Raw genomic sequence first — 14,907 nt, 5'->3', positions numbered from 1 at the left:
GGGGTGCCATTTCCCTGGTTTTCCGAAAAGGAAAAGTATTGTTTACAAAAAAAAGATGTGGCTCAAATTTAAGATGGAGAGATTGCAGCAAAGGAAAACAAGATGAAAAAATATTTTACTACTACTAAAGATGTTCAAACACGCATGTTGAAGGAGGAAGGCGGTGGTTAACTTTTCAAAAAGTTGTCCTAGTTTTGTTGGAGATTGTCTCGAGACTCGATCAAATGGAACCCGTTGGCCCAAAAAAATATTGCACTACATCGAGGATGTCTCCAACGTGCACAACTAAATTTGGTGAAAATAAGACAGTTATTTAATCCGAATGTGGCTTCCTCGTCCGATACTAAAAAGGGAACAATTTTCGGTTGAAGATTCATTATTTTGAACCTAATATGTGAATTTTATTTGATCACATTAGGGAAGCATGGTAACGGAACTCATTAGTCCAGCATTGGAATCATTCCCCAACTAATGCAAAAACTACAAGAAAGATACTTTTCCCTTATGAAATATGTCATTTTTTTTTCGTCCGCTTGGGAAATAGCCCATTTTTTTATTAATTTTTTTTCTCCTTCTCTTTTACTTTATCATATTTTTCCACCATCCCTCACAATTTCAACTATTTTTTCTTTTTCTCTTTTTTAAATTATCTTTAAAAAATGTCCAAATAAAAAATTTTTGGGAAAAATAATGAGAAATATAATCTTAAATAATAATAAAAAATTAAAAATACATACTGTCATTTTTGAAAAAATCTTTCCCCCCCCCTAAAAAGTATGAAAAAATTCTTTTAATTTAATATTATAATTTTAAAGAGTTTTTTCTCTCTAAAGAAGCCTTTACACTAACAATATTTTAATTAGTTTTTTCTCATCCCTCTTTTATTTTTTCCAATTATTATGCATTAAAACCCGATAAACCCAAAATTTTCATATTTTTGAACCAAAGTAATTAAAAAAGAAATTTTTTAATTTTTTGTGAATAAAGACATAATTTAAAATTTAAAATTTTACTAAATATGTTATGCGGTTAAAGAATTACTCCTCCACCCCCCCATCAAGGCTAGTTTTGTATTTTTCCGTCCAATAGAGTCTCATTCACTTTTCATAAATAATGGGTTTTTTAAAACCTATTTATCCTTTCTTTAAAACAATATTAAAATGGACCCTTACCATAACTTTTTCTTCCCCTTTTTTTTAAAATTTTTTAAACCTCGAAAAAGGGTTTTAAAGAAGGAAGGGGTATTTTTGGGTCATCCCAATCACATGCTTCATATTTTTTTTAAAAAAGTTATTTTTTTTAACTTTATTTTTTCTTGTTTACTTTATTTCGATATCACCATTCAAAACTTTAAACATCAATTCACGATGGACCAGCTAAGGCCAAGTCCCCTCCATTTTTTTGGGGTACTGAAGTGGGGTGAATCGGGAGAGAGAAAGTTAGGAAGGAAAAAAGGGGGAAAGGGCGCAGAAGGTCATAATGATTGCCATATTTTATTCCCGTCAAAATTGGGTTGGGTTTTATTTGATTAGGAATCTAAAAGTCGTAGTAATACAATTATTAATTTTACTTATTCAGTTTTTTTATAGTGGTGATAATAATAATAATAATAATAATAATAATAATAATAATAATAATAATAATAATAATAATAATAATAATAATAATAATAATAATAATAATAATATTAATAATAATAATAATAATAATAATAATAATTAATAACAATAACAACAATAATAAATAATAATACACATAACATTAGTCTTAAAGAGTGACATTCCTAATCCGAAAGTTGCATTATTTTGCATATTATCATATTGCATATTATATTTTCATTTATACTACAGAGATATTAAGTATGTCATAGAGAATATATTTATTTTTATGATCGATTCGGTATAATCAAATGTATAGATAGTTTTAATTCACGAAAATTTTAAATATGAATGTGTATATACTATATAATTAAGTTAGTGTATAAATTCCATAATTATTTAAATATATGTGCATGTGTACCATATATTACTAGTATTGATATACGTACTTAAAAATATTATATATATATATGCATTTGAATTAAACGCTACATGTACCAAATAAATTGTTCATGTACGTTTTGGTCATTCTTATATTATTATTTATATGGGTTACGTGTTGAATAGTTAGCATAGTATATGACACTTGTACTTAAGAGATTATTTTGATTAGCATAAGTCGGTAAAATAGCCGATGTATATATTTGTGTACAAATATTTATATTGTTTATATCATTTGGAAAAAAAGAAAAGGTTTTGAGAGAGTTTAGAGGAAGTACGGAAAAGTATAGAGAAAAATTTTGGTAAGTAGATGATAAATTTAATTAAGATACAATCTGCACATAACACACTTATTTTTAGTCGTATGTTTTATTTAATATACGATGGTATATATATTTTGATTCTAGGTAGATGTTAGTTGTATAGTTATTTTTTCATCCTAATTAAATCCTGATTTAAAAATTTATAGGATTGAGAGTTATAAAGTAAGAATCAGAATCAGGAGCTCAATAAGTTTACCTATCATAATCAGGTGTGTATAAATCACACTTTTAATTTTATATGTGATATTTGAGTGATTGCTAATTGTTGAATTTGAATGAGTAATTGAATTATATGGTGTGAAATTTGTATGGATATGTTTTATATATTATGTTGGAATTATTTGATTGAATATAATATAGATATGTAGTTGATGACATTGATATATGCTACATGGGGTTTTGAAAGATACTGAATCATGGATTAAAGAGGATCTGTGATGCATTTGACCTGATCAAATTTTAGAGGCCTATGGTCAAATGAGAGGCCTATGAGTCCAATACGAGGACCTTCGGTCAAATACGAGGACCTATGGTCAATTACGTAGGGACCTTCGGTCATAGAGAATCCCACGATACAGCTTGATTGTTCACAGTATCAATAAATGACAGTAGCATAGCATATCTATAGAATTATTTTTAATATATGTTGTTTATTGTTGAATATTGTGGCTAGAGAATATGTTTGATTTTTGTGATTTGAAATTAAAAGTATGGTTTATATATACTGAGTTGTGGGCTCATATAAACCACTAATATTTTTCGAATAAGAGATTAGTGAGGTTTTTGGTTGACGATTGGTCGTAGGAACTACGTGTTATCAGTTCAGGCGTGACGCGTTTTGCTAACCTTCTCTCCTCATCATTTTTGCTATAAATGTATAATCTATAGAGTAGTAGAAGGTCCTACTACAATTTAGAAAGTTTGAAATATGTACTTGATAAATGTTGGTTTTGAAATTTTATAATATGTGCTTTTGGAAATTTGAATTTATTTATAGTAAGTGCATGTAAGTATAGGGGTTGAGAGTGTACAAGAGTGTGGGAAAAAGTATTAGTAGTATATTTTAATATTTAGTAGTCTTCTAGTCGTGTTCTGCATTTTCATTTTATGACGTAGAATTTGAGATTGATTTTTTAATGTAATTAAATTAAAATTTTAAGTGTAATGAGATATCACTTAATAAAGGAGCTTTTAACTTAATCTAACGTATTAATTAAATACATTAATTCTAACATAAACTATAAATAGTGTGAGTAGTGTGATGAGCAATGGAAGAGTACAAGATACATGAGATGGAGGAAGATTATTTCTTAAAATGGTTTGGAGAATAAAATATTTTCAAGTATTATTAAAAAGTTGATTTAAATGTAATATCATATTAATTTTCTTTTAGTATTATGTTTATTTATAAATTCATATTTTAATAGTTTAGTTTACAATATCCTCAAAAAGTCATTGTATTTGTATTTATATAAATATTATCATGGTAAAATGGAATATTCTAAAATGGCAAAATAAGATTTTTTTCAAGAGAAGAGAGTATATTTACACCGAACCGGATAATCAAGGATGTTATGCCGTACTATCGTTAAATTTCACTCAACTTCTTTAAATTCGATTGTCACATGCATCAATTTCTTAAATTTCATAGGGATTTTTACTAAACAATATTTACTCTGGTTAATCTTATAGCAATACCATACTTCATATTAAAAATACAAGAATCAAATACATAATCAATCTACATTTGTCATAACATCCTCAATAAAACGAGTTAGAGCATTGTAAGAAGATCCACCTTCCACCAAAGCTTCCCTCGCCTTCTTCCTCATCTCCTCCACCTTCCTCCTCACCCCACTCCCTCCCTCCTCCTCCATCAGCCGCCTTATCCCCCCCGCGATCACCTCCCACCCCACACTCTCGGGCGGCTTCTCTCCTGTGAAATCCATCTGATAATCCAACGTAATCGCCTCCGCCATCCCCATCTCCTTGACCAGATAAAACGCATTCAGCTGCTGCTCCGCGTGCATCGGGAAAGTAGCCATGGGCACCCCAAACCACACGCTCTCGAGAGTCGAGTTCCACCCACAGTGCGACACAAACCCTCCCACCGCAGGATGCGCCAGCACAGCCGCCTGCGGGGCCCACTCCATCACTCTCCCAAACCCTTTAGTCCTCTCCGAGAAACCCTCGAAATATTCAGATCTTTCTCTCTCTATTTTGGGATTGTAACTCTTCCTCAACGACCACAAGAAACGAGTCCCACTATTCTCCAAACCCTTAGCGATTTCCCTCACTTGTTCTTCACCAAATATACCGAGGCTTCCGAAACACAAGAAAACAACTGAATTTTCCGGCTGATCGTCAAGCCATTTCTTCACATCGTCATCTTCGGCAAACCATTTGCTTTCCACCTTCAAAACCGGCCCGACCGGATAAATCTCGGGCGTCTTATCATCGGAAAGGAGCGACTCAACTGCGTAGGGCTCCATGTCGTAAAACGTATTGATCAAAATACCCTTTACCTCAGAAAACATCTTGAAATGGGTCAAGAAGATCCCCGGAGGGGAGGTCTCATCCACCGTCATCATCGGCAAGACTTTTGCCGGGACCGGAAGCGAAAAGCAGGGCACCGGCAAGTCTACCTCCGTGTTTTTGTACCTCGTGACATCTTCGTCACGGTCGAATCTCAGCGAGACGAAGTGTTGGTAGATGCCGAGGCAGGTGGCGCCGCCGGTGAAGAAAAGGTACGCCGGCAGGCCGAATTCGGCGGCGACGGAGACGAGCCCCACGCAGAAAATGTCGAGCACGATGGCGGCGAGGCGGGGATTTTGCTCATTTGTTAGGAGGTTGGAGATTTCTCGCCGGACGTTGGGGATTTGGACGTTGTAATGCTCGAAGAAATGTTTGTTTGAGTGTTGAATGGGAGGGAGGCGGATGAATTTAAGTCGTGAGGAAAATGTAGGGTTTGAAGAGGTGGTTTCTAAGTAGGTTTCAGCAATGGTGTCGATTACGTAGATGTGAGGTGGGAGGAATACGGTGGCGGAGAGGCGGCTGTCGCGGAGGAGGAGGAGCTTGGCCGTCTCTATGGTGGGGATGAGGTGGCTTAGCGCAGGACATGGAATGAATACAAGTTCGGATTTGTTCATATGTTTTTTCTTTCACCACAATTTTCTTATCCTCTACTTAATGCGGTAGGATGAGCTTTAATTTTATAGTAGTAGTAGTAATAAAGTAACAGTGTACGTGTCAATTTATTATTGGCGTACCAATGTTAGAAGACAAAATAGGTACTTTATGGATTGACTAAACTATTGTTACAATGGATTGACTAAACTATGGATTCATAAATTGCACACTACCAACCACCATTCCAACGAACAATTTGTAAATATTAATTCGAATAAATTATTACAGATCACATACCCAAAAGTATAACGAATTTCATTTCAAGTCCGGGCAAAATAAATTTTATTTAAGGTCATTGGAGAGCAAATACAAAAGTGACCCTAATGGATTTGGAGCCATAATGGAGAGCAAATACAAAAATGACCCTAATGGATTTGGAGCCATTTTTATTCAAGTGTTTGAAAAAGTGCAAAAGCATCTAAAACGAGCAAATGACGACATAGATCCTTAAAGTCATTTTAAGTAGAGTAACATCTTTTTGGCATCGAATTTTGTCAATATATCATTTTTTTAGTAATATTTCAAAATAGTATTTGAGGTCCATAAATTTCGATTTAAAATTATATGAGCAACTTTTTCATTGTTTAAAAAAAATGACGAAAATACACTAAAGTGATGAAGGAAATTCGAGTCATTTACCTCTTCCATTAAAATATTTAATTTATCTCTCTTTTTCCTCCCTTCTCCATCCTTACATCATTCTCTTTTTCTTTCTTCAAGTTCACATTTTTGAAGATTCCTTTATAAGGGTAAGAAGAATGAAAGAGAGACAAAATAAATATTTTAATAAGAGAGAGAGAGAGTAAATAGATTAAATTGTCCTTCATGACTTTGAGGGATTTTCATCTAAAATTTTAGAAACGGTGAAAAATAACTTATATGATATTAAATCGAAGTTTATGACCATAAATGCTATTTTGAAACGTTACGACCAAAAACAATAGTACTTTGACAAAGTTATCGACCAAAAAGATGTTCCACTTAAAATGTAGAACGCAAATGTGCATAGCGAAATAGTATAGGGCCTAAACGTATAGTTCACTCTTTATAATATTATTCCCTACATCTATTTTAGTTGGGGTATTTCTTTTCAAGAAGTTAAGAAATACTTTAAAGATTAGTCGGTAGAGAATAAAAATAGGAAGGGAAAGAAAGAATTCTTAAATTTGCTTAAATTATTAAATAATAATAATAAATTAATTAATGGAGTATTCTATTTTAATAAAATAATACTCCTCGTCCACGCTTTAGGAGTCCTAGGTTGAGTTGGGCACATGTTTTAAGAAAAGTGTTTGATTATGTAATAAATAAATATTGTAGTGGATGTTGGGACCCACTTTTAATGGAGTGCCCAATAAATAAATGTTGTAGTGGATGTTGGGACCCACTTTAAACACTTTGTAGGCAATTTTTATTAGTTTATACCAATAGGACTCTAAGCGGGAACCTAATATAAACCGGGACTCCTAAAGCGGGACGAGAGGAGTATTAAATATTACCCTCTGGTCTCAATTTAGGAGTCTATTTTTCTTTAGGTGTCCCACTTTAGGATATCGGTTGGAATATTCATAAATGGTATTAGGCCTCGCATTCCACTAACCTTTTCCCTTTTTCCTTTTATTATAAAACTAATATAAAAAAGTAGGACCCACATTCCATTATTTATTTTCACAACTTTCCTACATTTCTTAAACTAGTGCGAACTCAATGGGACTCCTAAAGTAGGACGGAGGAGTATAAAATATAAGAATTTTATATCGGAGTAAAAAATTGAATCCTTCAATTTTCCCTTTTATTAATAAAAAATTAAACACATTAATTTCAAGAAAAAAAAATTAAACTACTTTTTCAAGGTAGAATCCCGAACAATAGTCATTAAGTGCAAATCAAGCATTACAAACTAACCGATTGATCAAGCATTGTCCGATTGATCTAGAAGAACTCATCCAGGGGCCCACTTTCTTGTACGCTCCTTGAATCTTCTATAGGCTCGATAACATTCTCCTTGTGCCCGAAAGCCGACGGACGAACCCTTCCCCGGTCGAAACCACTTCCAAGAGTGGTGACGACATTAGTCTTCTCCGGAGTTCTCCTTGAACACATCCCATGAGCTACGGTAGAAAGTGGACCCAAACATATGGTGCATTTTGCCCCCATAAACCTTAAACTGAGGAAATTGAATGTTGGCGATGATAGCTGTGTTTTACTTGTAGAAACCAACAACCTCATGCATTGCCTGACATGGGCAGACTAATCTCATTGCTCCAAGCATCATTTTAGCTTTACCGTTTGTTGCCTTTTTCACTCATCTTTAAGCTTTTTGAATTTTGATGTTAGCTTACGTTATTTTAACTTTGAAATAGGCAAACCGAAAAGGAATTACCTTAATGCCTTCAGGTGAAACACATGCCAGACCACCAGCTTGAGCAATATTAGATGTACCATTGAAACAAGTACACACTATGCGGTTGAAGTCCTTGGCCACTGGAAAACCATCAGAATAATGGAGCTCTTTCGGAATTGCTATCCAACCAAGACGAACTCCAGTGAACCCAACATACTTGGAAAAGACTAGGCAGCCCTCTGGCCCTGCGGAATTAACTCGCTTGCCATCAGAGACACCATCTCTCGCACTGAGAAGACTAATGTCCTAACATCCACATCATATGTCCTCTGTATCTCCGTTTGGGATGTTATCAACTGCGTCTGGGCCTCGGATTGCAGGGCTATTCTTTCAGTACTTAGGGCTATCCTTTCAACCAGCCCCTCCATTTTGGCCTCCAGTCATCGTGGTGTCCCACCAGCTCCACAAGGCATGTCCAGGGGACGCTTCAGATGCAGCGGAAGTTGAAGGCACGGCAGCTTCATCTTGCGTGTGCAGAATGGATGGGGCTACTTAAATCCTTGCTCGTGTCTCTCTCTCTCTCTCTCCGTCCGTCTCAGTTGCCACCACCTCCACCTGCTTCTACTTGCTTTTCTTCTTGTTAGCCCCCGCCGGCTGTGACCCTGGCCTCGTCACTTCATAGAATTGAAGTACACCACCTTTTTGTTCCACGACACCTACATTCGAGAGGAACTGAACACCAAATAGCTCCGGGTTGAGGTTGTAGGTCATCTTGTGTATCCTCTCTACCATGGTCACTACTACACAATTTTTTAAGATGGCCCCCAAGGATGTGTGATAGGGCTCGTTACAAGCATGGTTTTGTAGGGTTTATTGCACTAACATGGCTAATAATGTGTAAAATGAATGGTGAATTTGAATGTGCAGAAGCTATAAAACGAAGAAAACGGAAAGTACATGAAATGACCGAATCAACTAAGGAAAGAAGTAAAAATGACCAGAAGTAGAGCCTAGTTGATCTGCTGTGCCGACAAACTGTATCCACAATTTTATTGAAAAGGGCTTGGGCATGGTGTTTTGTGCAAAACCGTGGAACCGTCGGTTTTATCATTAAACCGCCGATTTTGGTCAACAAACCGTCTGCAAAAGGCTGAAATGTCACTTGGTGCAGCGATTCCTCGAGTCTCGTGTCGGAACTATGAATCTGCTGGTTAACCGGCGGTTCGGAACCGACAGTTCGGTCGCGGTTTCGGTTCTAAAATTTTGAAACCTGAATTGAACCACGGTTCTAAAATTCACGATTTTGTTTCGGGATATTTCTCGCGGTTCCGGTTTCGCGGTTAACCGCCGGTTTGGTAAACCTTGGGCAGGTCTAGTCGGTAGCCACCCGGAATACCCGAGTCTTAGGTAGGAGGAGGGGGCGAGAAATTCATATCCGGCGAGGCCGATGATAACCCGCCGAACCAATCATGGTTCCATCCGGAGGGGTATTCGCCGGACATGTTTGCAAGAGAGAGAGAGAGAGAATTTGAGAGAGTTTTCGGGTGTGGTGTGAGACTTTTTTTATTTTGGGTGAAATAGGGGTGTATAGATGAAAATGTGAATTTTGGGTATGAAAAAATGGATATATTTTATTGGGAAGTGAGAATTTTTTTTTTTATTATTTAAATATGATTTTTCAGATTTTTTGAATTTAAAAAAAAATTACAGGGCAAGGCGGGACGCCAGGTCACGGGGGGCGCGATTGGGTGTCAGTCACCGCCCAACCAGAAAATGCCATGTGTCACCGTTGCTCTAGGCGTCGAGCAGCGCCGTGCCGACGTCACGGCTCCGCCGTCCGGAAGAGCATCCCGCTGCGGATGCTCTTAGATTTATTACTTTGTGGTTTCATCGACGCTGCTGACTTTGACCTCTCCTGCCGTTTTGGAGCCTTAAAAGCTACTGCCATGCTTACACATTGTTAGCTTCTTCCCCTGAAACAAAAATGCTTACTTGAATATCACTTAAACTTTTCTGCTGCAACTTCCCACCTGGGGTACTTAACATTTGCATTTTCACATTGGCTAGCTGGGGGTTGGGACGACTCTTCTATCCAAGATGGTTTCTTTGAGGATTCCTCTCTCCTGAAATTACAATGTTATTAGATTTATTATTGCTGTTTCAAAAGTTCAGGTGCTAACTATGGATGATCCTTACATCAGTTCTTAGTCTAAATGGCTTAGGATTTGTGGCCTTTGGTTTCTTCAGCTTAGTCACTGGACCACACAAACCCTCTTTCAGAGTATCCTGTGGTTGAGCACCCTATGGAATCAATAGTATATTGCAATCAGAAACACGATACACGATAAATGTAAACAAAAAAGCTTCGAACAAGAAACCTTTTTTCTAACATTGTCACATTTCTTGTGCACTCCGAAGATTTTTCCTCCATTTTCCTTCAGAATGGTGTTTGGTATCCTGCATACAATATGTTACTGATTAGTATCACTTCAATAGGTTCAAAAACTGCTGGAAGTATGTTTTCAACGTGTTTATAGAGTTTCGACCTGTTATCATCAGAGGCTGCAGCATTTTCTTTATCATCTCCATCCTCATAGTCAAGTCGACTCCGTTCCCCTTCATAAGAATTGTTTCCATTGTTACCATTACTGTCCTGAGCTTTTGTAGCTCCGGATCGTGAATCATCTCTTCCTTCTAACTAGAAGGCTAACTTCAAATTTTAACCAATCAAGTGAGACTGAATCCAAGCATTGTGCATTGTGCCACTGGTGGCACTGCTGAACGCATACATGCGTCTTCATGACTAGATTCTCGAAGTCCAGACTCTTCAATGACTTTTGTAGCTAACTGTTTTCGAATGTCACAATTTTCTTTCTTCTTTATGCTATGTGTCGCATTGCTTCCCAGCAATTCATAGTCTCCTTCTGCTGAGATAGCTGTCCTTTAATCTTAGTTCTAGTCGATCTTTCAGATTTAGCATCTTGAACTTTGCAAGTTTGAAGAGGTTTTTCAGGCTTAGGCTGCAACTTCTGACTGCTCACCTGTCTCCTCAAAGAACTATTACTCAACTTCTTCGATGAGTTGCAAGAATAGCCCAAGACACGCTTTCTCTGACTCGAAATCTCAAGCCTGTTCATCCCTTGGCATGATTTTGAAACAGGTATACGCAGCTCAACAGATGTCTTTACCTTAGTGGCCTTCTTCGGAGAGCGAAAAACCAAAGCCTTTGCCACTATTCGACTCTTTGGCACTTCGACATTGATAGGCTTTGGATACTGAACACTTTGAAATGAACTTTGATCCGATGTGCTCTTTTTGTTCCTTGGAGTCGTAAGATACTTTGCAGCAATTGGTTTTGTCTTTGTCAGCGGTGTAGAACAAGGCTTCGAAAGGGGCCGGACGACCTTTTTGTTGTCCTCGGCCATCTTCTTAGAAATCAATGAAATGACAGCCATCCTTGACAGTCTTGGCTTGGAAGATTTAGGGAGAGCTGAAAGTGGGCATTTGATAGGTGTTCCGGAAAACATAGTTGAAGATATTGCAGTCATCTCAAGAAGCAAGATAACGACATAGAAATGAAAAATCTATCTAAAAACGTACCTTGAAGCATTTCTATCAAGTGCTTTCCGAAGCCTTACATTGGTACTCCTGGCTGCCATCACCTGTATGAGCAGATTTCAGCAGTTCAAAAAAGATTCAGTAATTCAGTAGTGAAATCAATGATTTGATGACTAACCCGAAGAACAAAATTGTTGTAGATTGCTTCAGAATCCATTTCTTCCTCATGCTTTTGATCACATCCTGAAACACAAATCAGCCCTCCTCTTCTTAAACACTACTATTACTATATGAAGATTTTCAGGATGTTATCCAGAAAATGAAGATCAATTTCACAGGAATTGAAAATTCCGACACATCTATAGAAGAATAGACAAATAGCTTGAAAGAAGATCTAATCGGAGTAACAATCAATCAGTAATGTGAAATACGATATGGAGCATAATCATCCAATGCCAATCAGTTTTTTTGTTCTGAAAAGGAATTTAGGGTTCACAGCTAAACCAGATCCATCATAATTAGACAAAAGAATTCCAAATCATCGAAGAAATATCCTTCATCCGATTAACCGATAGAGATCGTAAAATCCCCCATTTCTGACGCCAATTCAGTCAACAATACAATGAGTGAGCTCGTAATTCGCAAATTTGCAGTAAACTGAGGAAAAAAACACTCTCCTTTTCATTCTTCTACATCCAGGTGTAGAGATCAGGCAAAATTATCAATAACAGAAACAAATCTCATCCATCTAAAACGAATCTATGTAAACAAGGCAAGGCTCTAATTGAGAAACAATAAGTCAAGCTGCAAAAGCTAGTATGAGAAAAAAAAAAAATCGGAATTCGAAAGTAGAGAAAAGAGACGAAATCTGGAAGAGGAGACTCACCCACGCGAAGGCAAAACCAATAACGATCATTGGGCCTGTAGTGATCGGGCACAGTGAAGTATACAAACTTCGGTGCCTCGATTTTATCGTAAACCCGATCGAATCTCGATTTTCTGATGACGAAACTGAACACAACTTACTCGGAATTTCCTGATGCTCATCCATTTTTTGCAGTATGATTTAATACTTTTACAGTTATGAACCTCTCTTTATTTACATAAGTGTGTGTGAGTGTGTGAATTTGAAGCAAGAACAGATTGTATGAAGCGACGGCATAAGAAGAACTGAGAGAGATTTTCAAATTTGAGGCGACTTTGAAAGTAGCCGTTGAAATAACATGTAGACAATACAATTTGGGCTTACAATTGTTGGGCCAAAATACAGTTAATAAGCCATTCAAATAAATTGAGTAGTTAGAGCACTCCCAATGGCGACGGCGATAATCCGGCGATTTTTCGCCGGATATCGCCGACTTATCGCCGGCCATTGGGAGGAGGTCGGCGATTTTTCGGCGAATTTCCTACCGAATTTACGCCAAGCGGCGTTTTAACGCCGAAAAATCGCCGGATCATCGCCGGCCACTGTGGGGAGCTGTTCGGCGATAATCCGGCGATGATCAAATTTTTTTTTTTTTTTTTTTTTTTTTTTCCTTCAACGGTCATATTCTAAATTCCACCCCTATAAATATTTCATCCTCTTCCTCCATTCATCACCCACAAACTTCATTCACACAAATTTTCAATCTTTTTTCTCTCCATCTTTATTAAATGAGTTCTGATTCATCGTCTCGTGCTCAGTCCGACGAGGAAATATCACATTCTTCTTCCGAAGAAGAGGTACCTCCCGCTCCCACCGGATGGGATGTAGCGGGTTTCGCCAACAACCCAATCAACAACTATATCTCCCGCCGCATACAAAGCGAGATCGCTCGAATGCAGCCAGCCCACCCCCCCAACGGCCAATCCGCCGGCGCGCCGATACATCCTCGCGACCACACCGGTGCGCACGATCGGCTGTTCGCCGATTATTTCGCGGAGGAACCACGTTATCCGGCAGATGTATTTCGTCGCCGGTTCAGAATGCGCCGCTCCTCTTCCTCGCGCATTGTTAATGCGTTGTCCGCGCGTTACCCCGAAGTTCCGCTCCAGCCGAGACGCAGCAGGGAAGCCCGGACTATCGCCCCTACGCAAAATGCACCGTTGCCATCCGGCAATTTCTTGGCATACGGAGGGTCCGCCGACATGTTCGATGAGTATCTGCAGCTGACCGCGGCGAGACGACCGGCAACGAGTGCCCGAAGAATTTCTGTCGTGGCGTGCGAGAGATATTTGGGGGAGCACTACCTTCGCTCACGGACGCGTAGCTGATCGCCAGCGCCTCCGGATTGGCACCTGGAGGACCCACGGCTTTCCGGGATGCTCGGCAAAGCATCGATCGTATGCACCGGGCAAGTGGAAGAACTGCCCAACCGCGTGGCGAGGCCAGTTCACTATCGGCTACAAAGGTACGCATCCCACCATCATTCTTGAAGCCGTTGCCGACCAACGGCTTTGGATTTGGCATGCTTATTTTGGTATAGCCGGGTCGAACAACGACCTAAATGTTCTCAATTCCTCGCCCCTTTTCAACGAGCGGATCAACGGGTTAGGCCCCTCCATCGAATTCACGGCCAATGGCAATGTGCATAACATGGGGTACTACCTGGCTGACGGCATCTATCCGCAATGGCCCGTGTTTCTGAAGACGATCAGATGCCCACTCGGAGATAGAAGAAGGTATTTTGCCCGAGCGCAAGAGTCTGCGCGCAAGGATGTGGAGAGGGCATTTGGGGTGCTCCAATCGCGATTTGCACTGGTAAAGGGCCCGACGCGCTTTTTCTACCAGGGGGATATTGCCGATATCATGTATGCGTGCATCATCATGCATAACATGATCATCGAAGATGAACACGAAGGCGTCCTCGACGTCACCAACGACCCAAGTGTTGCATCATCGAGTCACGGTGTCTCAACCGAGTCCGCCCGCCAGGGTGTACCGCACAACGAACATGAACGGTTCCAGGCGTTCATGGACATACACCAGAAGGAGGCCCATCAAGCACTACAACACGATATCATCGAAGAATTGTGGGCAAATAGAAACCGCGCCCACCGCCCTTGAATTTTTTTTTCTTTGAATTTTTTTTTTGATTTTTTTTTCCATTCGTGTACTTTTTTTTTTTTTTTTTTTTCTTCGTTGTAATGTGTACCCGTGTTTAATACAACGAACTTTATTACTATTATTTGTTTTGTACTTATAAATTAAATAAGCTAGCTTTATTATATATTAAAATAAAATTAAATTAGTGATGATGTAAAAATGAAATGTTGAGTTAGGGAGAAATAAGGGAGAAATAAGGGAGAAACCATTGCAGAGGTTGGCTAAAAGTTGGCTAAAAACTGGAGATAAATTTTGGTGCTGATGTGGCGCTGATGTGGCAGGAGTTAGGGAGAAATAAAGGAGAAATAAGGAAGACCATTGGGAGTGCTCTTAGTTGTGAGTAAAATTTCTGAAAACTTAGAAAAACAA

The 14,907-nt window shown here is 38.4% G+C and overlaps 1 protein-coding gene and 1 long non-coding RNA gene across 3 annotated transcripts; both read right to left on the bottom strand.

Annotated features, from left to right (window-relative positions):
* Positions 1-4,048: 4,048 nt before the first annotated feature.
* Positions 4,049-5,532, bottom strand: LOC125193015 (anthocyanidin 3-O-glucosyltransferase 2-like). The gene has a single exon (XM_048090714.1). The coding sequence runs from the start codon at positions 5,509-5,511 to the stop codon at positions 4,099-4,101; it is 1,413 nt and encodes a 470-aa protein (XP_047946671.1). The 5' UTR covers positions 5,512-5,532; the 3' UTR covers positions 4,049-4,098.
* Positions 5,533-9,093: 3,561 nt separating this feature from the next.
* Positions 9,094-12,591, bottom strand: LOC125197263. 2 transcript variants are annotated; one of them, XR_007172028.1, is made up of 8 exons: positions 12,340-12,591; positions 11,632-11,696; positions 11,496-11,557; positions 10,442-11,385; positions 10,274-10,352; positions 10,092-10,196; positions 9,926-10,018; positions 9,094-9,836 (listed from the first exon to the last, which is right to left on the bottom strand). It is a non-coding gene; the product is annotated as an uncharacterized LOC125197263 (long non-coding RNA). The 2 variants fall into 2 exon arrangements; XR_007172027.1 differs by having other exon boundaries at positions 9,094-10,018.
* Between the last annotated feature and the right edge of the window lie 2,316 nt (positions 12,592-14,907).

Source organism: Salvia hispanica, chromosome 6 (genome assembly GCF_023119035.1).
Source record: "Salvia hispanica cultivar TCC Black 2014 chromosome 6, UniMelb_Shisp_WGS_1.0, whole genome shotgun sequence".
Classification (NCBI taxonomy): domain Eukaryota; kingdom Viridiplantae; phylum Streptophyta; class Magnoliopsida; order Lamiales; family Lamiaceae; genus Salvia; species Salvia hispanica.
This window is presented reverse-complemented; position numbering and strand designations above follow the sequence as displayed.